Below are 22,941 nucleotides of genomic sequence, written 5' to 3' on the forward strand. Positions count from 1 at the left end.
ATATAATCTAAACGACTTTGCAATCTTCTATATCTTCTGATGTTAATGATTGACTAAATTCATTGAGTAATTCATTGTCTTGATGAATTTCATGTTCTTGTTCTATTCTTCGTTCAACAATTGAATGAATGGTATCACAAAACATTTGAGAAATACCAACATTATCAATCACATCGGTTTCATAATATTTAAAATGATATTGTTGAAAGAATTGTCTTACTTCTTTTGATGAAACGTTTTTCTTTTTGTCATTACATTTATTTCCAATACCAACAATTAACATACCAAATGTTTCTATTCCAAGTTTATTACTAATATAATTTCTTGCCCATTCAAATGATGTTGGTTGAGTTAAATCAATAATAATAAGTAATGCATCAGGTGGTGTTGATACTCCTTTTGCTAAACTTGCTTCTCTTAAACGTTCTTCTATATCCCATAATTTACATGTCCATAATCTTCTTTCAAAATTTACAACTACTGAATTAACTTCACATCCAATTGTAGTGATTCCTTGACGTGGCTCTTTATTCTACAAAATATAACTATTTTAAATTATTTTAAACGAATTTTAAACAAACCATAATGCGATAAATAATACTACTTTTTCCACTTCCCTGACTACCAACAGTTTCAATTTTAATAAAAGTATTATTTAGTTGCATTAAACCAATTCTTATCAATGGATTTCTAGTTGAACTTTTCTTTCTTTTTTTTTACAAAAAAAATTTTTTTTTGGTTCAAGTAGAAATAAAAATACATTTTTATTATAATATTATTATTATTTTATTATTGTATTTTTTTGAGTATTAAAAATTGTTCAATTATTCATTAACAATAATACCGTTTTCATCTAATTCTTCCCGTTCTGGGTGATGCATTTCCTTTACTTCAAAACTATGTTCTAATACTTCTTCATCTTCACCAAGCATACGATGTTTAAGTGAAGCAATGTCATTTGACATTGCATTGATTCCAATAAAACTAGATTCATTAACCCATCGTTTCAAAGTAGTATAAAATAAACTAGATTGAGGGACATGATCAAGAATAATATCTTTTGTAGCTTTTTTACCAACAATCATTCTATAAAAAATCCAATGAACTAAATTAATGATATATTGTTTATGAGAAGCAATAAAGTCCTCAGATCCAAACATTGACGTTGAGGGTAGTTCTCCATTTTCTGTTGTAAACCACCATTTCATATAAGGTAAAAAATCAACAATAATCACTTTATCCATTGATTCATTAACAAGAATATTTGATAATGAAAAATGAAAATGAAGAATTCCTTCATCTTGAAGTTCTAATAAAGCACTAGTTAATCCTTTCATAATTTGTATAATTTGATAATCACTGAATGTATCTTTTATTTCAAATACTGATTCCATTGATGGTAAGAAATGATGGTTATAAATAACATATACATTTAAATTAGTTATAGAAAGTCCTTCTGTTTGTTGAATATTAGGATGATGTAATGATTTTAATTTTAATAAATCGTCATTTAAAGTTTTTGGATTTAATAATTCTTCTAATGAGACTTGTTTATATGATACAGTTTTACCAAGAAAAATAGTTGAACCAACAACACTATGTTCATTTTGTTTAATTGCCTGTCTGTGAAGAAGAAATCCAATATCAATTGAAGTTTTTGTAGTAACAAGTGTATTTTCTTCATCTACTAAAATTCCTTTATATCCACTAAATGCCCTAAAAAATAATAAACCATCAGTCAAAACAACAACTAATGATGTTATTAATAATGAATTTATTAAATCAGTAAGTGGATGAATAAAACAACCTGGATATAAAACAATTGTAGATACAATACAACTAATTATATCAATAAATAAAATAAATGTTACAATAAACAATATAATATCAACAAATAATACTACTCTTTTTGAACCGAATGATCTTACAAAAAATATAAATAATAAAATTACAACCATTAACACCGTACAAAATAATGCAGTGTATACTAACATAATTGTTGTTGCCCATTTATACCATAATGAATGTACCATTACTACAAACATAAAATAAAAAACTCCTCCTGGTAAAATAACACTATTAACATATTTCTTTTTATTACTCTGAGTAAAAAAAATATATACAATAGAATAAATAGTATATGTCAATCCACAATATAACAATGTTTGTGATGTCCAAAATAAATATGATTTTAAAAATGGTTGCACAAAATAAATAGCTATTTTCAATATAAAACACCCACAAAATAATAATAAGTGTAAATGAAACATAAAAGAATGAAATGGCATTCTTAAAAACAAATATACAAAATTAAGGAAAAGAGCACCAACAATAAATGGACTTATAGACGCACTAGTAGCATAAAAATATTTAATTGTTTCTGTTTCGATGTCTTCCATGCTCTTAAGATTGATATAATATTTTATTTTGTTTTATTCTTTAGTTAATTATTTCAAATAATTTTATTATATTTAAACTATTATTTTTATTATTTCTTTTATTCTTATTAATTAAAAAAAAAATGAAAAACAAAACTAAAAAAAAATGCGATGATTTAGGCACAATTCTTGCAAACAATTTTGCCATTTTTAATCATGTAAGACCCTTGAATTGGTGCACCACAATTGGTACAAACAAAACACTGTGGATGATAATTCTTTCCATCAACTACAACATACTGACCATCTAATGGTTTTCTACATGTCTCGCATTTTGGAACATGATTGGCAACATAACATAATGAACATACTGGATTTCCTTCAATTTCCATTAATTTATGTTCTCCTCCAAAATGTTCTCCACATTCATTACAAACAAAACATTCTTCATGCCATATTCTATCAAGTGCCATTATTCCACTTGAAACTTCTTTTCCACATTTTCCACAATGATCTTTATCTCCTTTTTCAGTTATTGGATGACAAGCATTTTTACATAAATGTTCTTCTTTTGGTTCTTCTTTCTTTATATCTTCTTTTGGCTTTTCTTGTTTATTTTCTTCTTTCTTTTGTTCTTCTTGTTTATTTTCTTCTTTCTTTTGTGTAGTTGGAGCAGTTGTTGGATTTGGTTCAGCAATTTTTTCACCACAATTTGGACAGAACTTACTTCCATTAATACTTGTTCCACAATTTGAACAGAATTTAGCTCCAGTGACTGGTTTAGATTGTGGTTCAGTAACTTTAGCTGGAGTAGTAACTGGTTTAGGCTGTGGTTGAGAAGAAGGAGTTGATGTAACAACTGGTTTGGCTGGGGTTGTTGGAGTTGATTTCTTTGATTTATTTGGACGAGCAACTAATTGAAGGAAAGGTTGATGAGCATTAACACAATCCTCAATAGCAGCTACAAGAGAGTCCTCATCACTAACAATTAATGGACCTGAAAATAATAAGAATTCTTCTTCAATTTTTTGTTCAAGTTCCATCATTAATCTTCCATATAAATTTGCATGAGATCTATCAAGGTTTAATACTTTATTTGATCCTTGCCATTCAACTTTAATTTTAATAAGAGGCATATGTAATTAATTGAGTATTGACAGGTTTTTCAGTTCTTAGTTTCCTGTTTTAAATCTCCTATTATTATTAGTTCTTTCACCTTCACATCAAAATAATCTTCTACTTTTAGACTCTTTCAAAAACTGTTCAATCTTTCTCCTTTTCAGTTCTTTTTTGTTTTATAAATCATTTTAATAATATTAATTTTTGTAAAAGAAAAGAGAAAAAGAATAAGAAATTAAACCTCTATTTAGGGTTAAAAATAAGAAAAATAATTTTTACATAAAAGAAGTTAAAAAACTCATGTAAAAGAAGTAAGATCTAATAAAGTAAAGATATGTCACAAATACAAGAAAAGGAAGAACATCATAAAATGACATTAAGAGAACGAGAAGAAAGTCAAGAACAAGAAAAAATAGAAATAGCACAAGCTATATACATTCGTTGGAAAACTAAGAAATTAATTAATGAACGAATGTTAACACCTGAAAAAGCAAAAGCCAAAGCGACAGCTAAATGGTCAAAATTAGATGAAGATAAAATGCAAAAATTTTATAAAGTTGCATCAATTGAATGTCATTTGTTAAATGAAGATGGTTCTTATGGAAAAAGAAAGAAAGGAGATATTACAAAACGAAAAGAAGAGTATCATCCTTATTTATTATTTTGTAAAGAAAATCGAGATAGAGTTAAAGCAGAAGGTCATACAGGGAATGAAATAATGAAATATCTTAGTAATATGTGGAAGGCAATGTCTGAAGATGAAAGAAAAAAGTATAAAGATTTAGCTCAACATAATAAAGATTCAGTAAAGAAATAATCAATTTCATAAATGAGTATTGTTTATAATATAGGAATAATTTCTTTTATTTTGTTGAACTAAAAAATCATAATGTTGTTGGTGTTTTTGATTGTCATTATTGGTACATTTGCACAAATGAATGAAAAAACAATTCAAAAAGAATTAATTAAGAAAGTAAATGAAGGAGTTGAAATGCAAAAAATTTATTCAGAATTAGATTTATTATGTAAACAAAATAATATTATTAAAGTTAAAAAATTGGATATACGTAAAGCTTTAGACATTGAAGCTGAACGTGTAGCATCTAAAATTAAAGCGAAAATAGAAAAAGAAAAAAGAGAATTAAGAAAAAAAAGAATTGAAACTGAAATGAGACAATTAAGAAAAGATGCTTTGCTTGTTAAAAAATTACGTTTTGAAAATAGTATTGAAAGAGATAAAGAGGCATTAAAAATGGCAAAGAAAAGTAGTCCAATAAATTCATCATTCTTTAAAGATGCAATGAAACAAACTTGGAAATTAAAACAAAAAAAATTAGGAATTAATAATAAAAAACAATAATTAATTTTTTTTTGTTATTTATAAAATTAAATATTTTTAAAGATATAAATAATAATTTTATTTAATTATTATAAATAAATATTATTTTAATAAAAAAAACAATCAAATGGTTTTAAATTTACTAAACTGAAATAATATGAATCGTAAATTAATAAAATACTTTATAAAATAATTTTATTAATTAATTGTCATTTCTACTGAACAAAACAATTTAATTAAAAAAGTCTCATGAAAAGAACTCAAATTATAAATATATGATTTATATCATCTTATTATTTGTTATTGCCTCTTTAGCAAAATCACCTTTATCTGATGAAAATCGAGAGTATTTTAAAATGAAAACTGAACATCAACGAACACTATTTTTTTCAAATGATTGGACAAAAACAACTGTTGATAATTTCCAATTTGCTGCAGTTCCATTTCCTCCAACATCTAGTTCACAAATATATGATGAAACTAAAATAAATTATAACCAATATGAAGATGCTTTAATTCTTGAAGGATGGTGGTTTTTAGTAATGGCATGTGCCGTTGCTGTTATTTCATTTTTGTGGTATTTGGCACGTCCATGTTTAGGAGGGGTTCGAGGTACACAAGGGTGTTTATGTCCAAAACCATTTAAAAAGGCAGCAGGAGAGGGATATTCATATATTCATGTAAAATGGTGCCAAATTATTATTATTGGTTGTTTTATTGTTTCTATTATTCTTATACTTATATTGATAATGTATAACGCATCTATTCGAGCAAAGGTAAATGCTATTAGAACTGCAAGTGATAATACTGTTGATTCAGTTGATAGAAATATTCGAATTGTTCAGAGTGCATTTAATGATATGCCTTTTGAGTCTCAAAAAGATGACTTTGATAATAAGATTAAAATGATGTCATATATCAAAGATGGAGTAGAAAAAGGTGTTGGTAGTCTTAGTGATTATGTAAAAGAATATAACCGTTCTAGAGAAGGATTAGAATTATTTGCCATTTATATTACTTCTTTTATGTTAAGTCTTTTATTATTTGCAGCATGTACATTTCATTATCAAATGGCAAGTGGATTATCTATTTTTGGATGGCTACTTGCTAGTGTTTTTATTATCGCTGCTGCTATAACATACCCTATGGATATTGCTGTGGCTGACGCTTGTTTAGTTGGAGATAAGATATTAAATTCTGATAGTTATGAAACTCAAAGTGTTGTTTTATATTATTTCCCAGTAAATGATCCTTCAGTTACTCAAATGATTGGATTATTTAATGATAAATTGTTACCAGAAACTATTTCTAAAATGAAATTATTTTTAGAAGAACATTGTGGAAAAGAATTATTATGTAGCTCATTCCCTGCTGACTCATTGACAGTTAGTAATTATGAAGATTATAGAAATGTTCCATTTATTCATAATACAACAACGTTATATTCATATACTTCATGTATTCAGTATTGTGATTCAGCAAATAAAAAGGTTGCAAAAGAATATGGTGATTATTATTCAACTATAGATGCTATTAACAGTTGTATTCAAGGACCATTAGAGAGTTTAAGACATGGAGAACCATTTGAAAGTTATCTTTTTAATGTTATGAGTTTTATGTGTACAAAAGATCTTCATACTTATACTTTCGTTACAACTACTATATCATGTACTGTTGGATTAGTCATTTGGATTATTTCATTTATTTCTATGTTAGCTGGAAAACGATTTAATAAACATAACCGAGCTCGTGCTACTGAAAAAGAAATTGAATTTAGAGGAACTGCTAATCAATACGAACTACCAAATTTCAACTTAATTGATTATTGATTTCATTAATGTTCTTCTTTTTTATTTAATTAATTTTTTTGTCTTATAACTTTATGAAATAATAAATAAAAACAAAAACGTTCAGAAACCATAATCAACACAACTTATCTCTTATTAGATAATTCTGAGTGGTGCATGGTAAAATCTCATCATCACATTATTTTGTTTTTAGAAATTAAATCATTGAATACTATAAAGTATTATATAATTATTATGGTAGTTATATTATATTAAAATAATAAAATTAATTAGTATTACTATATATACGAAAACGAAAACTACTTAAAAGATTATGTCAAATCCTTTACTTACACACTCATTTCTTGGTGAAATTGATCAATCAAAAATTAATGAATTCTTAAATAAAGATGTCAGTATTGAAGAAGAAGAAGAATCAGATTATGAAGAGGCATTAACTACAATTCAAAAGAGAAAAGAGGGTAAAGTTCAGAAGAAAAAGAAAGTATCAATTATTTCTAGTATCCCACCTCAAAAAAATCAACAATAAGTATTTGTTTAATTTTAATTTAATCATATTCATTTTCACTTTTTGATTCAAACTCATCTAACAGTTGATCAATATCATTTGTATTAGTAGGATCAATCAAATTTAATCCTACTTGGAATTTATCTATAGATGATCGTGAAACATCAATTAATCTTAATGCTTCATCAACATCTTGACTATTTACTTCATTACTAAATCTTAATCGTGCAACAGATTGTGCTAAACGAATAATAGCAAGAAGACTTCTTGGAGTAATGATTAAATCATCTAACTTATTTTTAGGTTTAGACCTCTTTTTAACATAACTATCAACTATGTAATCTGTTAATGTCTCAGGAACAATTGGATTAAAATTCTTTGCATTTCCAATAAATGCCCTTAAAAATTCAACGTCATAAATTGCTTTACTTTCTCCAACTTCTCCTCTATGTGATTTACAAACAAATAATGCAAGTTCTTTATCAAAATCTTGTGTAGCATCATCAAGTAATACAAATAATAAATCAAAACGAGATACTAATGCTGCTGGTAAATTAACATTTTCAGATACAGATTTTTGGATATCATATCTTGCTTTTATAGGATTAGCAGCTGCAACAATACTAACTCTTGCATTTAAACTAGTTGTAATTCCTGCTTTAGCAATAGAAATTGATTGTTGTTCCATTACTTCATAAATAGCTGTTCTATCAGTTTCATCCATCTTATCAAATTCATCAATACAACAAATACCCATATCTGCTAAAACTAATGCCCCTCCTTCTAATACCCATTCTTTAGTTAATTGATCTCTTATAACTGCTGCAGTTAAACCAGCTCCTGAAGACCCTTTTCCAGTAGTATAAACACTTCTTGGAGCAACACCAGCAACAGCCCTTAATAACTGTGACTTAGCAATACCAGGTTCACCAACTAATAATGTATTAATATCACCTCTAATACTAACACCATCTTTCATTCTTCTAGTTGGTGCACCAACTACAGTAAGTAATAGAGCTTTCTTTAAATCTTCTAAACCATAAATTTCAGGAGCTATAGAGAGTGCTAAATTATTGTAAATTTCTTCAAATGGGAAATCTTTTACTTCATCACTAATTCGAGTTTTAATTTCAGAAGAAAGGGTGTATGTTGTATAGTTCTTTTTTTGTTTTTCAATAGACATTGCTTTCATAAAAGTATTACTAATAAATCCAATATGCATATCTTTTCTTGAAAAAAATTCATCTGGAAGATAAATACCTTCTATTGTCACAACATCTCCTGGCGCACATAATTGAACTAATGGACCTTCTACTTTAACAATTAAATTTCGTGGAGTTGCACCCATAGGAACTTCTTCAACTAATTCTTGAATTCGAATTTCTTGAATTTTAACAAATTTTGATGCACGAGGTTGCATTAATAAGGTACCTGTTTTATTTCCTTTTTGACAAGTCTTTGAAGGACATTTGTATTGAGGTAAAAATCTATTACCAATGATTGTTTGGTATAATTCATTACCACATTGTTCACAAGAATAAGTAATAACTCGTGCTAATGGTCTAACATCAGTAGCACGAGTAACAATACCTTTAACCCGAACTAATTTACCAATTTTTGCAGCTCTTAATTCTCTTATTGGAGTAATTTCTTGACTTTTTCTTGGTCTAATAAATGTTTCAAATTTTGCTTTTAATTCTAATGGAAAACTTAATTTCTTTGTTTCACGTTGAATTGTTAAAACATCAACTGAATCTAATGAAGAAGGATCAAATCCTACACGAGATGGAAGTAATGTATAAATAACTTCTTTAAAAATATTTAAATATCGAGCTGCATTATTTTCAATTCTATCAAGAATCTTTTTATCTTTAACTTGATTATCATTTATAAATAAATAATCCTTTACATCATCAAGAAAAATTGTAAAATTACCATCTCTTTGAATATTTATTTGTTCTAATCTACTTTTATATGTTGATCCATCTGATAATACATGTGTCGTAAGAAAATGTTCAATTGTTATTTTGTCTTTATTAATGATGCTTTGTTGTCTATTGATAGTATCTTGTAGTGTTAATTGATTTGCCTCTTTTTTTTTACGTTGAGCTATCATTAATTTCCTCTTTCTTATTTTTAAGATTTTTGTTTTTACTCAAATTTTTTTTATTTTTTATTTTATTTTTTGATATACAAAACAAAATAAATAAAAGATAAAAAGAAGTTAAATTAAAATGAGTTATAATGAAATGTTTACAAATCCATGTTCCTTGTCTTCAGTAAACGATAATTTTTCATCTTGACAATATTTAACTACAGCCTCTTTAATTTTAGAGAATCCAACAGTGTTATGATGACCCATTCCACATTGAACTTTAATAATTGACTTTCCAGCTGTTTTTCTTTTGTTAATTTGATCTTTAACCATAGCAAGAGCTCCTTCTATTTGAAGACCATGTAAATCGATAGCATCTTCATCAACCATATAAATATTAACTTCTTCAAAAATGGCAATCGTTGCTTTCTTTTTCATTTCTTCTGCTTCATTTCTAGTAGCCTCATACTTTTTAAATAACTCATCTCTTTCTGGTGATTTAGCCTCTTTAGCTTTGACGTATTCCTCCCTTAGTCGAGTAGCTTCACTAAATTTTTGATCAACTGGATCAAAGTGTTTTGATTTAATTCGATCAATCAAAATACTTTTATCACCAGAAACAACTTCTTTCTTACCATTTGGTCTATCTTCTATAACTGGTTCATCTCCTTTTGGTTTTGGTACATGAACTACATTATCACCAGATTTTGTTTTTGTTGCATTTTTATTTTGGTTCTCTTCTGTTTTAGGAGAAGTAATTTCATCAGTTTTAAGATGTTTTTGGCTTTCTTTGTTTGTAGCATTTACTTGTTCAATCAAGTCTAATACCTTTTTATAAATAATTGACTCTTTAATAGGCCATGTTAATTCCTTCTTATAAATAAGATATCCAAGATAAGCTAATATTCCAATAACAAGAATAAAAAGAAATCCCATATATTAAAATTGATGAAATACTTTTTTTTGAGTCCTCTTTTATAGTTCTCGTTGTTCTATTTTAAGCATTAATTCTAAATATATCATCTAATTTATCTTTATTGGTTTATTCAAATTTTTTAGTTCTATTAGTATCTTAATATTTAGAGTTTCTAAATATAATTTTTATTTAATAAAAAAATTGAAAAAAGTAATAAATTTGATACATAAAAAAAAAAAGAAACAAACAAAGAAGAATGGAATTAGATAAAGCCCTCATTGATAATTATGAAACTCAACCATTAACACCAAAAACAAATAAAATAGAGAATAAAGAAACAGAAAGTAATAAAGAGATAGAAATACCAATTGAAAAAGAAGAAGAGAAAAATGAATTAAAAGAAGAACTAAAATGTAGTATATCACCACCGATATTAATTGATGAAAGTCAATTAAGTTCAAAAAAGAAACAACAAGTATTTGAGTTTTATAAAAAGAAAAAGAGAACTATATTTGAATTAGAATATAAAGACTGTTTTTTTCCAAATGACAATGAAGTATTTGAAGAAGATGATATTCGATTACAACGTGAAATTAAAAAAGCAAATGAAATGAATTTTGAAGAATTTAATTCACAAGTAATAATAAATAAAGGGTTTGACAGGAAACATCGTCATATTATAATATTTAATCAGGATGTGTTAGTTGATAACACTCCAAACTTTCCACAAAAATTTTACTTCTTTATTTTAAAATCATTACAATTTATTTATCAAAAAGAATTTGTTGTTATTTATATTAATAAAATAAATCAAATTCCTTATGGAGTTTTTGAAATGTTATATGTAAGACTTCCAAATCAAATTAAAAGTAATATTTATAAAATTTATTCATTTATTACTCCATCAATTTCTTTAAAATCAATTAATTTTATAAAATCTGATGATTTAAATAAGTTTGTAATAGTAAAAGATTTATTTGAATTTTTTAAAGATATTCCAATGGGTACAATTTCTATTCCTCATGAATTCTTAGAATCATTAGCTACTCAACATCCAATTTTTGGTATTCCATTATCAGATGCTGTTCACCATCCATTTAGAGGTTCAACAACAGCTCCATTAATTATTGAATGTGCTATTATGTATTTTTCATCTAAAGTAGAAGTTATTTCAATAGAAGGAATCTTTAGAATGGCTGGTTCTAAACAAAGAATAGAACAATTAATTAAAGAATTTAATTGCGGAATTCGTAGTGAATTTGAAGAAAATGAAGATCCTCATGTTGTTTGTTCATTATTAAAACATTATTTACGTTCATTACCAACACCTTTATTAACTTATCCAATTGGAGATGAAATTGCAGAATTATTTAAAAATGATACAATGGTAACTGAAGATAAAATGAAGTCAACCATTAAAAAATTACCAGAAGAAAATAAATCATTATTATATCATCTTGTTGTGTTAGGAAAGATAATTTGTAGTCACGTTAGTGAAAACAAAATGTCAACATCAAATATGGGAATTATGTTCGGTCCTTGTATTTATTGGAGTGAAGTTACTAACATTGAAGCTATTTCTAAAGCAAAGAATATTAGTTTATTCTTTACTTATTTATTGGATCATGCAGATAAAATACTTGCAAGTGAATGAATTTTATCAATTAACTATCATTAAAAATATCTTTAAATCAGTTTAAAATGCATTTTCATCAAATGAAAAAAGATTAGAAGAACTTGAAGTTGCTCTATGAAACCCTTGTTTTGGTTTTGTATCAAGTTGTGCAAAAATATCAACTTTTTCTGGTGGTTGTAAGACAACAGGAATTTCTGGAGAATGTAAACTTGTTATATTTCTTTTTGATTGAGAAGTTGGTGTTACTGGACATGTTCCAGATTGAGGTTGATATAATTGTCGAGAGTAACAATTATTTGGAGTAACACTACCATTATAATAACCACAAAATTGATTAGGACTTAAACTTAATGGATTTTCATAATTATTAGATGGTCCAGAAAGATTGTATAATGACATATAATCCTTTTTATCTTGATTTGTTGAATTTTGTAATATCGATGAATCAAAAACACGAGATGGTTGAATTGAAGTTTTAGGTTGGTCATATAATGAACAAATATTTCTAACAACAGATGATTTGTCTATTTCTTTCTGATCATCGAAACTAATTAATGGTTTTTCTTTTAATGTTTTTTCAGCAATACCCATTACTCTAGTTTTTGATGTAGAAGATCCAAAAGAATTTCTTCTTCTAGTAAAAACTTTTTTATTATCATTATTATAAGTATCACTTGGTTTTTGGGAAACTTGTTTTTCAGTTATTGTAATTTGATCTTTTGGATGTTGTTTAACTATAATAGAGTTTGTGTTAATAGCATTGAAAAGATCTTGAGAGTTCCACCTTTTATTTTGATCAACTTCAAGAGTATTTTCCAACCAGCTTTTTTCAGTGTCTTCAATTGGTTTTGGTAATTCATAACTTCCTCTTATAATTTTCATTGGACTACCATCAAAAGGAGTAACAAAAAATTCTAATTTGTATAATAAACATCCTGCTGCCCAAACATCAGCTTTATCCCCAATTGGATTATAGTTATATACTTTAACCATTTCAGGAGAACGATATTCAGGAGTTGTATATTTTTCTATATCTTCTTCAACCTCACTAGCATCACCTTGTTTACGAGTAAGATAAGTAGATGTAGGAATAGCACTACCAAAATCAGTGAGTTTATATTCTCCATTCAAAATTAATACATTTTCTACTTTAATATCACGATGACAATAACCTTTACTGTGCAAATAAGCTAATGAACTACTTACACATAACATCACATCTCTTATTTTATTTGTTCCAATTGTTGATGGATAACATTGTTCCATTTCATTAACAAGAGTTCCACTACAAAACTCCATTGCAATAGCAATTTGGTGTTGTTGTTGAAGAAGAATGGAACTAAATATAAGACTAGGAATATTATAAACTATTTAACAAAACAAACTCAAGCAATTTTATTACAAAATGACTTTCACTTGCAATCTTATGTATTTTAATCTCTTTTTCTATTCTTTGTAAATTATCATTTGAACAAAATCCTATTACTTTAACTGCCACTTTTCTTTCAAAATGATCTTTTCCAACATAAACCTGACTGAAACCACCTTCACCAATTTTTTTTTCTATTTGGATAGTACCTGTGCTGAAAGGAATTGAATTTCCCATTTAACATTCAAAGTCTTTTTTTATTTTTTTTTTTGCTATGAATTACGTTTGATATTTCTCTTTTTTTAATTGTAAAACGTTCTTAGAAAAACACTTTTTACCTCATAAAAATGTTATGAAGTTAAAGTCAATGACGTGGGAAACAACATAAAAACCTCAATCGTAAAAAAAAACTGTTTAATTTTATTTTATCATGAGCCTTTTGAACACTTTCATGAATACTAGTGTACAGGCTTTTACTAAAAAATCGAAATCCTTAACTAAACCAAAAAAAGTAGAGAAGAACCCAACAATCTCTTCAAGACCTACTTCTGAGTCAAGTTCTGTTGTTTCTGATAGTATTGTTTCCAATGAAAAATGGAAACAAACACCATATATTTTAAATGGAACAACTGTTTATGTTGTTATGGTAAATGAACTTGGTCAATTTATTCGACCTTTTGAAGCATCTGATTTTGGTCATTTAAGACAGAGAAAATCTAGCTTTAAGAAATGGATGATTTCATCTCCTGAAAATAGTCGTAATTTATATGCTGTTGTAGTTAATTCCGATTTCAAAATTCTTGATGGTGTTCGGGCTCAATGATTGATTTTGTTTTGTATACTTTTTCTTTTTTTTACTATTTTTCTTTATTGTGATAAGACAATCTAAAATGATGAAACTAAAGATATTACAAAAATAACAAGGTTGTTAATCATCACTCCCTCCTAAATACTCTTCCCAGCGTGCTATTCTTTCTCGTTTTTGTTCTTCTGTTTCTTCTACTTTATAATTGGTATATCCATCATAATAATCACAACTTAATTGATGTTTATCAAACCATCTACCATTCATTAGAGCAATGCATTGTTCAGCAGCATTATGGTCTTTAAATTTAATAATAACTATTCCCTCTGGATTTGTATTAAACACAGTTACTTTTTCAACACTTCCACATTTAGCTTTCACTTCTTCTTCAACATCTTCTTTCAACTCATTGAAAAACTGTAAATCTTTTGGCTATTATAATCAATTTGTCTTTCTTTAAAAGTATTTTTTTTATTAAAACAAACTTCCTTTAAATCAAACATATTTTTGATAACTACATGAACTAATTTATTATCATCCCATTCATCTTCTCTTGTTTGGTCATATTTTTTTTCATTAGGATTTGAGTTTTCAGGTTGCGAAAAAATCCCTTCAATCTGAATGAAACATTTTGGTTCTATCTGAGAATTATCATAATATTCAATAGCTTTTTGAACTGACTCTTCATGTAAAAAATAAAGAATACCTTCTTTCGTTTTATCATTTTCATTCTCATTACAGAAATATGCATCATATTGAGTTGGTGTTTTCTTTTTCGCAATTCCACAATGACGAAAATAATCAACGAATTGTTCAATAGTGTATTGTATTGGAATATTACTAACACGAATACCATTCATCACTTCTTTTTGTACAGTTTTTGGTAATAACTTATTGTGACTCCGTTTCTTCGAACGTTTAGGTTGTTTGTTGTTCTTATCCATAGGTTTTCAAAAATAAAAGAAATAAAGAATAAGGTAAATATGATTACGTGGAATTGACTCATAGCCACATCGGAACTTAATCTTCATAAAGAACTATTTAAACAAAGTTTAGTCAGTTACCTTTTAAAATGGAATCATTTGGTGTAACAAACTCACAAATTCAAGCATTAAAAGTTTTTATTAATCTTCTTCAACAACACCCGGAGTTTCTTAATGATAATAGACTTGATTTCTTAAGAGATTATATCATTTCACTTGGAGGTAAGATTCCTGAAACTAAAAAAGAAGAACCAAAATCTGAAGAAAAGCCAATGGAAGAAGAAAAGAAAGAAGATGAAACAACTAAAGAAAAACCTATGGAGGAAGAAATTAAAATCGATGATCCTGAAGTTATTCCTGGTGATACAATTGAACCAGAAACTATTAATATGGATGTTGAAGTTACTGAAGAAATGGAAGTTCAAGCATCTACTAAACGAAGTGAAGCTATGGAAGCATTTAATATGGGAGAGGTTGACAAAGCAATTGCTACAATTACTGAAGCAATTAAGTTGAATCCAAGAGTTGCAAACTTTTTTGCTTGTCGTGCTCAATACTATAATAAAGCTAAAAAACCAAATGCAGCAATTAGAGATTGTACTACAGCTATTAAATTGAATCCAGACAATGCTAAAGCATATAAGATGAGAGGTATTGCTTATAGAATGATTGGACAATATCAAAAATCCGTTGTTGATTTAAGACTTGGTAATAAACTTGATTATGATGACAGTACTTATGAGTTACAAAAAGTTGTTGAAAAGTTCGTTGCTATTGAAAAACAAAATGAAAAAAGACATAATAAACAAGAAGAAGAAAAACCAAAACAAGAAGAACGACATCAATGCCATTGTGGAGGTGAAAAGAAACCAGGATGTGATGGACATGGTGGATGTCATAGACAAGGAGGTTGTTGTGGTGGACAAGGAGGTTGTTGTGGTGGACAAGGAGGTTGTTGTGGTGGACAAGGAGGTTGTTGTGGTGGACAAGGAGGTTGTTGTGGTGGACAAGGATGTTATGGTGGTATGCCAAATATGGGAGGAATGCCTAACATGGGAGGTATGCCAAATATGGGAGGAATGAATGGACTATTTGCTGAACTTGCAAAAGATCCAGAATTAATGGCTGCTATGCAAGATCCAGATGTTATGGCTAAATTATCATCTGCTATGAGTAATCCAGCACAAATTACTGCATTAATGAGTGATCCAAAAGTAGGACCAATTTTGAGTAAATTAATGAGTAAATTTGGTCAAGGTGCTGCTCAATAATTAAATAACTTTCATTAAATAATTATTTTTATTTTATTTTTTCTTTAACAAAGAAGAGTATCATTTAATACAAAATTATAAGGAATATAAATATTTGATTAAAATTCAATTGGCATGGCAAGTTGTTTTTGATGATCAAAGAATTTGCATTTATTTGTAATAGCAAAGTCATTTCTCAAATCATCGACGAATGTTTTTACATTATTTTCATCATTATGTTTTAACCAAATAGTAATTTTTGCTTGGCTTCTCATGGAGAATGAAACACCATTAACGTCTTCATGTTGATTAAATATTTCCCCAATACAGTAACATAACTAAATGAATAAGTATTTATAAAGTTTAATTAATTGAACTTAATGATAATAAAAACAACAAACTAATTTACACCAAATTTGTTCTACATGTTCTGTTTGTTCTTGAGTTTTAAGGTCAAAAGAGAACACAACTCTACCACCATTTTTGTTTTCATCATCTCCTTGGGTTGGTCTTATTTTATCTCTAAAGAAATGAGAGTCACTTCCTTTTAAAACAGAAGTAATATTTGGAAAATCTTCATAAAATCCCCAGAAATTTTCTATTGTACAAATTGTTTGTATTTGTTCTCCAAATGAAGTAATGCTAGTAGAACGATCAGAGTCTTTACCTGATTCAAACCAAAAGATCCAAGGTGAAGAAAGATGATGTAAATCAGACATAGGGTTAATCTGTTTCTTTTTTTGATTTTTTCTTTAATTTTTTCATATAAAAACAATTTTTTTTCTTTTTTTTTTTTTTGATTCATTTTATCTGTAAAAATTAATTCTTCTAAATTCTTTTGCTATGAATACTATTTCCAATCTTTCTTCTTTCTTTTTATTTTGTTGGTACATTTTTGTATTCTTGAAATTTGGCACTTTTCTTAAATCGAAAAGTTTAAATAGTTTTCTATATCTACTATCTTTGGCTCTAATGCTGTTCTAGTTTTATGATATTTTATAACTTTTTATTTAAACCTAGAAGATATTTTTTAAATAAATTAATACTTTTTATAAAAAGGATTATTACAATAGTTTTATTATAAAAGAATTCTTTATAACTAAAATAATTTGAAATTGAGAGAGACTGAAAGTATCCCAATTAAAAAAAACGAAAAAAAAAGTAAAATATATTATAAAATTTATAAATAGTTTTAGTATAATTAAGATTTAATGGAATATGTCACAACTTGTATCAGTCAATTTCCTGATGAATATTTTGGTAGTGACATTAAATATTTAACTCAGAGAATTAAAGAATCAATTGAAAAGACATTTTTTAATGGATATCCATTCCAGGTTTGTAAAGGAATAATTCATCAAAATGATTATTTAGTTTTATATATTCAAAAACCAGAAAACGGGAAAGCTGTGAAATATTTTATAAAGAATCGATCATTACAAATACTTCAATACCAATATGAGAAAGGGTGGGTTTTAAATGTAGATCCTCAAATAAAAAAAGTCCTCAGAAGTGACGCACCATACGGGTTTATTTCAAAATTTATTGAAATTAAAAAATAAATAACAAAAAAAAAGAATAATGAAGAAAGCAGTTTGTTTGAGAGTAATAACTCGGATAAACTACAGACACAGCTTTGTTGTAATATTTATAATAATTTGGTTATTATCTCACTTGTTAAACAAGTTTAATTTTATGATTAATAATACTTAAAATAAGTAAATACTAAAAACAAAATTATTATTTTCTTTCTTATAAAAAAAGTACAAATTAATTAATGCTAAAAAATCAATATATACATATTCTTCTTATACATTATTAAATCATTTTATAAAAATTATAATCAAATTTAATTATAAAAATCATTAAATCTTTTAATAAAAGGTTAATCTAAATTTAATAACAATAACACTTCCCTTATTATAAATATCAAAAACAATAATCAATAACTTCATTTTAATGTTCTATTATAATATAAAATACAAGTTGTCGAAATTGAAAATAAAATATCAATAATACCAGTCAGTTTAAACATCTCCAATAAAAAAAGCACCACCTTCATCATTAGTATCTTCTTCACTAGACTCTTCATTTTTTTGTTCTAATTGTTGACTTAATAATGATGGATCATTTTCCTCATCTTTAACTTCAATTTTAATTTCAACCTCTCCTTTTGCTAATTTTTCTGTTTGTTCAATCATCTTTCCAAGAACCTCCCAATTAATTCTTGATGACCGTTTTTTAAGTTGTTCAGACATTGCTTCTCCAAATGTGCTATGACTTTTCTTTGTTTTCTTTTCTCTTTTCTTCCTAATAGGAATTTCTTCACCTTCTTCAAGTCTTTTCTTCTCTTTTTCTAAAAATTCAGCATTTAATTCTTCCCAAATTTGTTTTCTTTTTTCAGCTTCTTTATCATCCAAAAAATATCCATCAAGTTCATTATCAAATTCACTACAATCTCCAACTGCACACTCTCCTTCATCAACCCCTTCACTTTCAAAATCTTCTTCTTTCATTTTATTTATATCAACTAGTTTTTCTACATCAAAATGTTCTCCTTCTAATCCAACATCTTTTGCACTTTTCCCTTCTAGTGTTCCAAGATTTAAAGGTTTTGAATCAATATCTTTACATCCCATAATTTTACTTACTTCACCTCCTATTAGTGTTTCAATTTCTTCAGTTAATTTTTTATCTTCGGCTGCTTCATATTCATCTCCATTTCCTTTTCTTTTCTTTAATGGAACATTAGCACCAACTGTTTCTCTTGCTTTATCTTTTAATCTATTTAAAGTATAGCTTGGAGGATTACAATGAGTGGTTGATTGGTCATCTTCGTTTAATTGTTCTAATGTCAAATCTGCAGATGGTGTTCTTAAAAATTCTTTTAATCTAACACGAACAGTAGTAGTAGAAAGTCTGACTACATGAACAATTTCTTCTAATGTTCTTGGTTCTCCATGTAATCTTCCTGCAAGGTATAAAGCAACACCACAAATACCAGAAGGTCTTCTTCCATAATGCATCCAATCTCTATTCATTCGTTGACATATTCTCATTGCTGTTCTAACTACATCACCAGTTTTTTCAAATGCAAGATCTTCACCAAACCTTTGAAGATAAAGACAAGGATCAACAAATGGTAAATCAAATTTTAATTCTTCACAAAATCTAATAAATGTTCTTCCGAGTCTTCTAACAGAAACATGTAAAACATCTGCAAAATCTATTAATAAATGATCACTTCGTTCTCTTCTACAAATAATATATAAACAAGCACCAGCACTATATGAAAATTTTCTTCCTTTAGTAATTCCAGTTTGCATTGCAACTCGATATAGTCTTTGTCCACTTTCTATATCAATACTTTTCATTTTAAGCATTTCTCCTACTTTTTTAATTGCCCTCATTTGTCGTTCAATATCATATCGTTTTTTCTCGGTTTCTCCAAATTGTGTTCCTGCTAGAATCTTTTTTCCTCCACTTTCATCAAATTGTAATTCTGCGATAAGTGCTCTACTATTATCTATAACTAATCCACAATTTTCACATATTAAGCTTCCTTGTTCATTTCTAAATTCAGTCCCTCCACAATAACTACATCTATTTGGTTTATTTCCATCAACTTCAATTTCCATTGAGACATTTTCATTATCTGAACTACTCATATTCCTATTTACAACTTTCTTTTTTTTTAGTTTTTTATTATTCTTTTTTTTATAATTTTTTTTTAATTCTTATTTTTTTTATTACTTTCATATTTACTCTTCAGTTCTCTTTTTTATTACTTGTTATTAATTTTTGAATTCTTGAATGTGTCTTTGAGAATATCTATCAATATTAAATAATTATTGTATTTCTAAAATGTGAATGAGTTAATGAAAAAATAGAATTGAATTTGAATTGAAATTTAAAGTCAAAAAAGAAATTAAAAATAGTTTCATCTTAAATTTTTCAAAATAAAGTAAAGCATGAATTGTAATACAGACCTTCCTTCATTTGAATATCTTAAACACCATTCTTATAACCAAAATCCAATCTCTCCAGAAGAAATTTTAAAACAAATGATTTCAATCTCTTCATCAAATCCATCTCTCTTTTTATCAAAACCATTGTGGTCAGTTGCAAGATATTCTCTTCCATGCTAATACTTATTTCTTTAATTTCATTGTTTTTTGTTTGTTTATTTTTATTTTATTTTTAATTTTTCTTTTAATTTTTTTTTTAACTAAATAATTCAATCAATTATTTAATGGAAGTAGAACGTCTTCATAAGTTAGAAAGGTCAGAGTATTTAATAGTTTTTCAATATTGCTCTTCTAAAGAACTTTCTAAGTTTATTTTTATTAATAAATATTGTAAAGATTCAATAGAGAGAATCACAAAATACACAACAAATTCAGTTAATTTATTATATTTAATGGATAGATATCCTTTACTTAGAAAAATTAATTGTAGACTTAGTTGTTTACCAACAAAAAATGGATTACCTGAATACATTGATTTGTCTGTAATTGCTGATTCTCCGTATTACAAAAATATAATTGTTATTCATTCAAATAATATTATTGACTTTCAAGTAAAAGATACTGACACATACTTACCTTTACCATTTATGCCTAAATTACAAACACTAACTATTCGGTTCACTCAAAAAGTAATTCAATCCCTTTCTCAAATTTTACAACAAATACCACAATTAAAAAAAATTGTTATTACTTCAGTTAGTACTGAGTATTTCTCAGAAATTAATATTCTTCATTCTGCTTCTCAATTACAAGAAATTTATATTGAATTCTTAGAAATGAAAAAAGATAGTTTAAAACATTTTATCACTACATTATCTAGTCTTGGTTCTCAAATTAAAATTGTTATTACTATTCATATGAATATGTTTGAGGCATTAAGTTATGAACATATAGACAGTGTTTTAGATTCTCCTAAAAACTTTACAATTTACTTTTACAATGTTGATCTTCGAGATAATTCTAAAAGAGATATTTGGGAATATATCATGAGTAAAGTTTATGCTGAACCTTTTCGTTTTTTCCTTTCTTTTACTCCTACTAAATTTCCTTGTTTTAATCAAAATATGATGGACTTTTTTATTACAGCATATCTTCCTGATTTTCCTACAATGGTTATTCAGAAAAGAATTGAAGATAATATTAATTCTTTAAAACTATATAATAGTGTTGAATTTACTAGATTACCTAAAACTTTAGATATTTGTTCTTCATTAAAACGTGTCTTTTTGCATCCAATTTATGGTGATAAGACAAAACGAGATTATATAGATCTCAATTTGGTTGGTTGCCCTTCATTAGAAATTCTTGAAACTGAAGGACTTGACATATTTCAATTTCATTTAGGTTCTCATCTTAAACACCTCTCAATTATGAGAGGAAAAGTCCCTCAACTCTTTGATTTAAAAGAGAACTCTAATATTCAAACTCTCACATTAGTTGAGTTAGAAATTAATACCTTATTATTACCAAAAACTTTAAAAACTTTAAAAGTAGTGTCATGTCAAATCCATTCTTTTAATTTAGAAGAACTTGATGGTTTAAAATCGTTACATTGGAAGTATTTAGATTTCATTTTTATATGTCCAAAAAATATTGAAAATATTAAATTAAGTAAAATTAAATTTGTTAGAGAAACAAATTTTGCATTGTACACTCAATTAAAAAGTCTAACTTTTCAAAAAATTTCAAGTATAGAATTCTTTAACTTACCAACATCAGTAGAATGTATTTCACTTGATTCACTTATTATTCTTAAATCATTACCAAGTCTTAAAGAAATGAAATTATTAACTTCTTTGGAAATTGAACAATGTCCTCAACTAAGTTCTTTGACAATTCCATCGAATTTATTAAAACTTAAATTAAAAAATACTCAAATTGACCAATTAATAGCTTCTTGTGGAAATGAGAATGGTCCTCAGTTATCAACAATTGAATGCAATAATATAGATTTCCTTCCACAATTTCAATTCTTTACTCAACTAAAAGAAATTGTAATTGAAGAATGTCAAATTAATGATCAAATATTATTTCCTAGATCAATAAAAAGTTTCTCTGGAATAAATTGTATTTTACAATCCCTTGATTTTAGTAATTGTTCTGAATTAAAACAATTATCTAATTTTAATGTCTATTGCAAATCAGTTCAAATTTCTCCTTCAGTTGAAGCACTAAAACTTACATATTTATCTAGTCTTATTGCTGAAATAAATGAAACAAGTCATTTAACTAACTTAACCCGTTTAGAACTATCTTATGTTAATCTATCAAAAATAGATCTCAGCCCATTAACTCGATTAGAATCAATAGATTTCAGAGGTGTTTCTTATTCAACATTAAAATTACCTCAATCTCTCAAATCTTCTCAATTTAAATTTATGACATCAGCAGACTGTGCTCTTGAATTACAAGAATTAACACAACTCCAATCTATAGAAATTATTTCATTCTCTCCTTATGAATATTCTTTCCCTATTTCTCTTAAAAGTCTTATTATTAAACATTCACCTAAATTTACTGTAAGTCTAAATAAATTCACAATTTTAACTAATTTAACACAATTGATAATAGTTGATATTCCAATAACTCAACCATTTCTTATTGATGACTTTAGTTTTGTTGAGACATTTAGTTTTAGACCTAATGAATAAGTTATTAATTCATGATTGATTGATTTGATATTTAGTTAATAAATAAGTTTTAAAGA

At 26.7% G+C, this 22,941-nt stretch overlaps 17 protein-coding genes across 17 annotated transcripts, besides 28 other annotated features; 8 read left to right on the forward strand and 9 right to left on the reverse strand.

Moving 5' to 3' along the window:
• Nucleotides 1-7: 7 nt before the first annotated feature.
• On the reverse strand, nt 8-665 carry EDI_216810 (uncharacterized protein; the record flags this gene model as incomplete). The annotated part of the gene is made up of 2 exons (XM_001738747.1): nt 8-532; nt 582-665. The coding sequence occupies 2 exons, from the start codon at nt 663-665 to the stop codon at nt 8-10; spliced, it is 609 nt and encodes a 202-aa protein (XP_001738799.1).
• Nucleotides 537-565: a sequence feature (AT_rich).
• A 44-nt stretch (nt 666-709) lies between the features above and the next one.
• Nucleotides 710-737: a sequence feature (AT_rich).
• An 11-nt stretch (nt 738-748) lies between these two features.
• Nucleotides 749-804: a sequence feature (AT_rich).
• A 20-nt stretch (nt 805-824) lies between these two features.
• Nucleotides 825-2,399, reverse strand: EDI_216820 (uncharacterized protein; the record flags this gene model as incomplete). Its single annotated transcript, XM_001738748.1, has 1 exon — nt 825-2,399. One exon carries the CDS (start codon nt 2,397-2,399, stop codon nt 825-827), a length of 1,575 nt encoding a protein of 524 aa, XP_001738800.1.
• Nucleotides 1,929-1,951: a sequence feature (AT_rich).
• A 19-nt stretch (nt 2,400-2,418) lies between the features above and the next one.
• Nucleotides 2,419-2,508: a microsatellite.
• A 46-nt stretch (nt 2,509-2,554) lies between these two features.
• Nucleotides 2,555-3,514, reverse strand: EDI_216830 (Four and a half LIM domains protein, putative; the record flags this gene model as incomplete). The annotated part of the gene is made up of 1 exon (XM_001738749.1): nt 2,555-3,514. The coding sequence occupies one exon, from the start codon at nt 3,512-3,514 to the stop codon at nt 2,555-2,557; it is 960 nt and encodes a 319-aa protein (XP_001738801.1).
• Nucleotides 2,942-3,039: a microsatellite.
• A 157-nt stretch (nt 3,515-3,671) lies between the features above and the next one.
• Nucleotides 3,672-3,703: a sequence feature (AT_rich).
• Nucleotides 3,704-3,831: 128 nt separating this feature from the next.
• Nucleotides 3,832-4,314, forward strand: EDI_216840 (uncharacterized protein; the record flags this gene model as incomplete). The annotated part of the gene is made up of 1 exon (XM_001738750.1): nt 3,832-4,314. The coding sequence occupies one exon, from the start codon at nt 3,832-3,834 to the stop codon at nt 4,312-4,314; it is 483 nt and encodes a 160-aa protein (XP_001738802.1).
• A 117-nt stretch (nt 4,315-4,431) lies between these two features.
• EDI_216850 (uncharacterized protein) lies at nt 4,432-4,857 on the forward strand (the record flags this gene model as incomplete). Its single annotated transcript, XM_001738751.1, has 1 exon — nt 4,432-4,857. The coding sequence occupies one exon, from the start codon at nt 4,432-4,434 to the stop codon at nt 4,855-4,857; it is 426 nt and encodes a 141-aa protein (XP_001738803.1).
• Nucleotides 4,514-4,556: a sequence feature (AT_rich).
• Nucleotides 4,813-5,044: a sequence feature (AT_rich).
• A 67-nt stretch (nt 5,045-5,111) lies between these two features.
• On the forward strand, nt 5,112-6,665 carry EDI_216860 (uncharacterized protein; the record flags this gene model as incomplete). The annotated part of the gene is made up of 1 exon (XM_001738752.1): nt 5,112-6,665. The coding sequence occupies one exon, from the start codon at nt 5,112-5,114 to the stop codon at nt 6,663-6,665; it is 1,554 nt and encodes a 517-aa protein (XP_001738804.1).
• Nucleotides 6,666-6,682: 17 nt separating this feature from the next.
• Nucleotides 6,683-6,737: a sequence feature (AT_rich).
• A 126-nt stretch (nt 6,738-6,863) lies between these two features.
• Nucleotides 6,864-6,931: a sequence feature (AT_rich).
• Nucleotides 6,932-7,192: 261 nt separating this feature from the next.
• On the reverse strand, nt 7,193-9,268 carry EDI_216870 (protein PROLIFERA, putative; the record flags this gene model as incomplete). The annotated part of the gene is made up of 1 exon (XM_001738753.1): nt 7,193-9,268. One exon carries the CDS (start codon nt 9,266-9,268, stop codon nt 7,193-7,195), a length of 2,076 nt encoding a protein of 691 aa, XP_001738805.1.
• Nucleotides 9,269-9,279: 11 nt separating this feature from the next.
• Nucleotides 9,280-9,338: a microsatellite.
• Nucleotides 9,339-9,391: 53 nt separating this feature from the next.
• Nucleotides 9,392-10,183, reverse strand: EDI_216880 (uncharacterized protein; the record flags this gene model as incomplete). The annotated part of the gene is made up of 1 exon (XM_001738754.1): nt 9,392-10,183. The coding sequence occupies one exon, from the start codon at nt 10,181-10,183 to the stop codon at nt 9,392-9,394; it is 792 nt and encodes a 263-aa protein (XP_001738806.1).
• A 153-nt stretch (nt 10,184-10,336) lies between these two features.
• Nucleotides 10,337-10,402: a sequence feature (AT_rich).
• Nucleotides 10,403-10,419: 17 nt separating this feature from the next.
• EDI_216890 (uncharacterized protein) lies at nt 10,420-11,817 on the forward strand (the record flags this gene model as incomplete). Its single annotated transcript, XM_001738755.1, has 1 exon — nt 10,420-11,817. The coding sequence occupies one exon, from the start codon at nt 10,420-10,422 to the stop codon at nt 11,815-11,817; it is 1,398 nt and encodes a 465-aa protein (XP_001738807.1).
• Nucleotides 10,473-10,575: a microsatellite.
• Nucleotides 10,906-10,974: a sequence feature (AT_rich).
• Nucleotides 11,024-11,062: a sequence feature (AT_rich).
• Nucleotides 11,818-11,859: 42 nt separating the features above from the next.
• On the reverse strand, nt 11,860-13,405 carry EDI_216900 (serine/threonine protein kinase, putative; the record flags this gene model as incomplete). The annotated part of the gene is made up of 2 exons (XM_001738756.1): nt 11,860-13,150; nt 13,185-13,405. 2 exons carry the CDS (start codon nt 13,403-13,405, stop codon nt 11,860-11,862), a joined length of 1,512 nt encoding a protein of 503 aa, XP_001738808.1.
• Nucleotides 13,406-13,598: 193 nt separating this feature from the next.
• EDI_216910 (uncharacterized protein) lies at nt 13,599-13,991 on the forward strand (the record flags this gene model as incomplete). The annotated part of the gene is made up of 1 exon (XM_001738757.1): nt 13,599-13,991. One exon carries the CDS (start codon nt 13,599-13,601, stop codon nt 13,989-13,991), a length of 393 nt encoding a protein of 130 aa, XP_001738809.1.
• Nucleotides 13,992-14,096: 105 nt separating this feature from the next.
• On the reverse strand, nt 14,097-14,917 carry EDI_216920 (uncharacterized protein; the record flags this gene model as incomplete). Its single annotated transcript, XM_001738758.1, has 2 exons — nt 14,097-14,405; nt 14,459-14,917. The coding sequence occupies 2 exons, from the start codon at nt 14,915-14,917 to the stop codon at nt 14,097-14,099; spliced, it is 768 nt and encodes a 255-aa protein (XP_001738810.1).
• A 128-nt stretch (nt 14,918-15,045) lies between these two features.
• On the forward strand, nt 15,046-16,227 carry EDI_216930 (protein FAM10A4, putative; the record flags this gene model as incomplete). The annotated part of the gene is made up of 1 exon (XM_001738759.1): nt 15,046-16,227. One exon carries the CDS (start codon nt 15,046-15,048, stop codon nt 16,225-16,227), a length of 1,182 nt encoding a protein of 393 aa, XP_001738811.1.
• Nucleotides 15,735-15,788: a microsatellite.
• Nucleotides 16,223-16,269: a sequence feature (AT_rich).
• A 56-nt stretch (nt 16,270-16,325) lies between these two features.
• Nucleotides 16,326-16,925, reverse strand: EDI_216940 (eukaryotic translation initiation factor 4E, putative; the record flags this gene model as incomplete). Its single annotated transcript, XM_001738760.1, has 2 exons — nt 16,326-16,544; nt 16,608-16,925. 2 exons carry the CDS (start codon nt 16,923-16,925, stop codon nt 16,326-16,328), a joined length of 537 nt encoding a protein of 178 aa, XP_001738812.1.
• A 56-nt stretch (nt 16,926-16,981) lies between these two features.
• Nucleotides 16,982-17,004: a microsatellite.
• Nucleotides 17,005-17,229: 225 nt separating this feature from the next.
• Nucleotides 17,230-17,317: a sequence feature (AT_rich).
• Nucleotides 17,318-17,358: 41 nt separating this feature from the next.
• Nucleotides 17,359-17,419: a sequence feature (AT_rich).
• Nucleotides 17,418-17,768, forward strand: EDI_216950 (uncharacterized protein; the record flags this gene model as incomplete). The annotated part of the gene is made up of 1 exon (XM_001738761.1): nt 17,418-17,768. One exon carries the CDS (start codon nt 17,418-17,420, stop codon nt 17,766-17,768), a length of 351 nt encoding a protein of 116 aa, XP_001738813.1.
• Nucleotides 17,736-17,782: a sequence feature (AT_rich).
• A 110-nt stretch (nt 17,783-17,892) lies between these two features.
• Nucleotides 17,893-18,089: a sequence feature (AT_rich).
• A 144-nt stretch (nt 18,090-18,233) lies between these two features.
• Nucleotides 18,234-19,874, reverse strand: EDI_216960 (transcription factor IIIB 60 kDa subunit, putative; the record flags this gene model as incomplete). Its single annotated transcript, XM_001738762.1, has 1 exon — nt 18,234-19,874. The coding sequence occupies one exon, from the start codon at nt 19,872-19,874 to the stop codon at nt 18,234-18,236; it is 1,641 nt and encodes a 546-aa protein (XP_001738814.1).
• A 19-nt stretch (nt 19,875-19,893) lies between these two features.
• Nucleotides 19,894-19,975: a microsatellite.
• A 413-nt stretch (nt 19,976-20,388) lies between these two features.
• Nucleotides 20,389-20,433: a microsatellite.
• A 25-nt stretch (nt 20,434-20,458) lies between these two features.
• Nucleotides 20,459-22,885, forward strand: EDI_216970 (uncharacterized protein; the record flags this gene model as incomplete). The annotated part of the gene is made up of 1 exon (XM_001738763.1): nt 20,459-22,885. The coding sequence occupies one exon, from the start codon at nt 20,459-20,461 to the stop codon at nt 22,883-22,885; it is 2,427 nt and encodes an 808-aa protein (XP_001738815.1).
• Nucleotides 20,543-20,564: a sequence feature (AT_rich).
• Nucleotides 21,820-21,859: a sequence feature (AT_rich).
• Nucleotides 22,079-22,106: a sequence feature (AT_rich).
• Nucleotides 22,886-22,941: the final 56 nt, after the last annotated feature.

Source organism: Entamoeba dispar, genomic scaffold (genome assembly GCF_000209125.1).
Source record: "Entamoeba dispar SAW760 scf_1105229461679 genomic scaffold, whole genome shotgun sequence".
In the NCBI taxonomy this organism is placed as follows: domain Eukaryota; phylum Evosea; order Mastigamoebida; family Endamoebidae; genus Entamoeba; species Entamoeba dispar.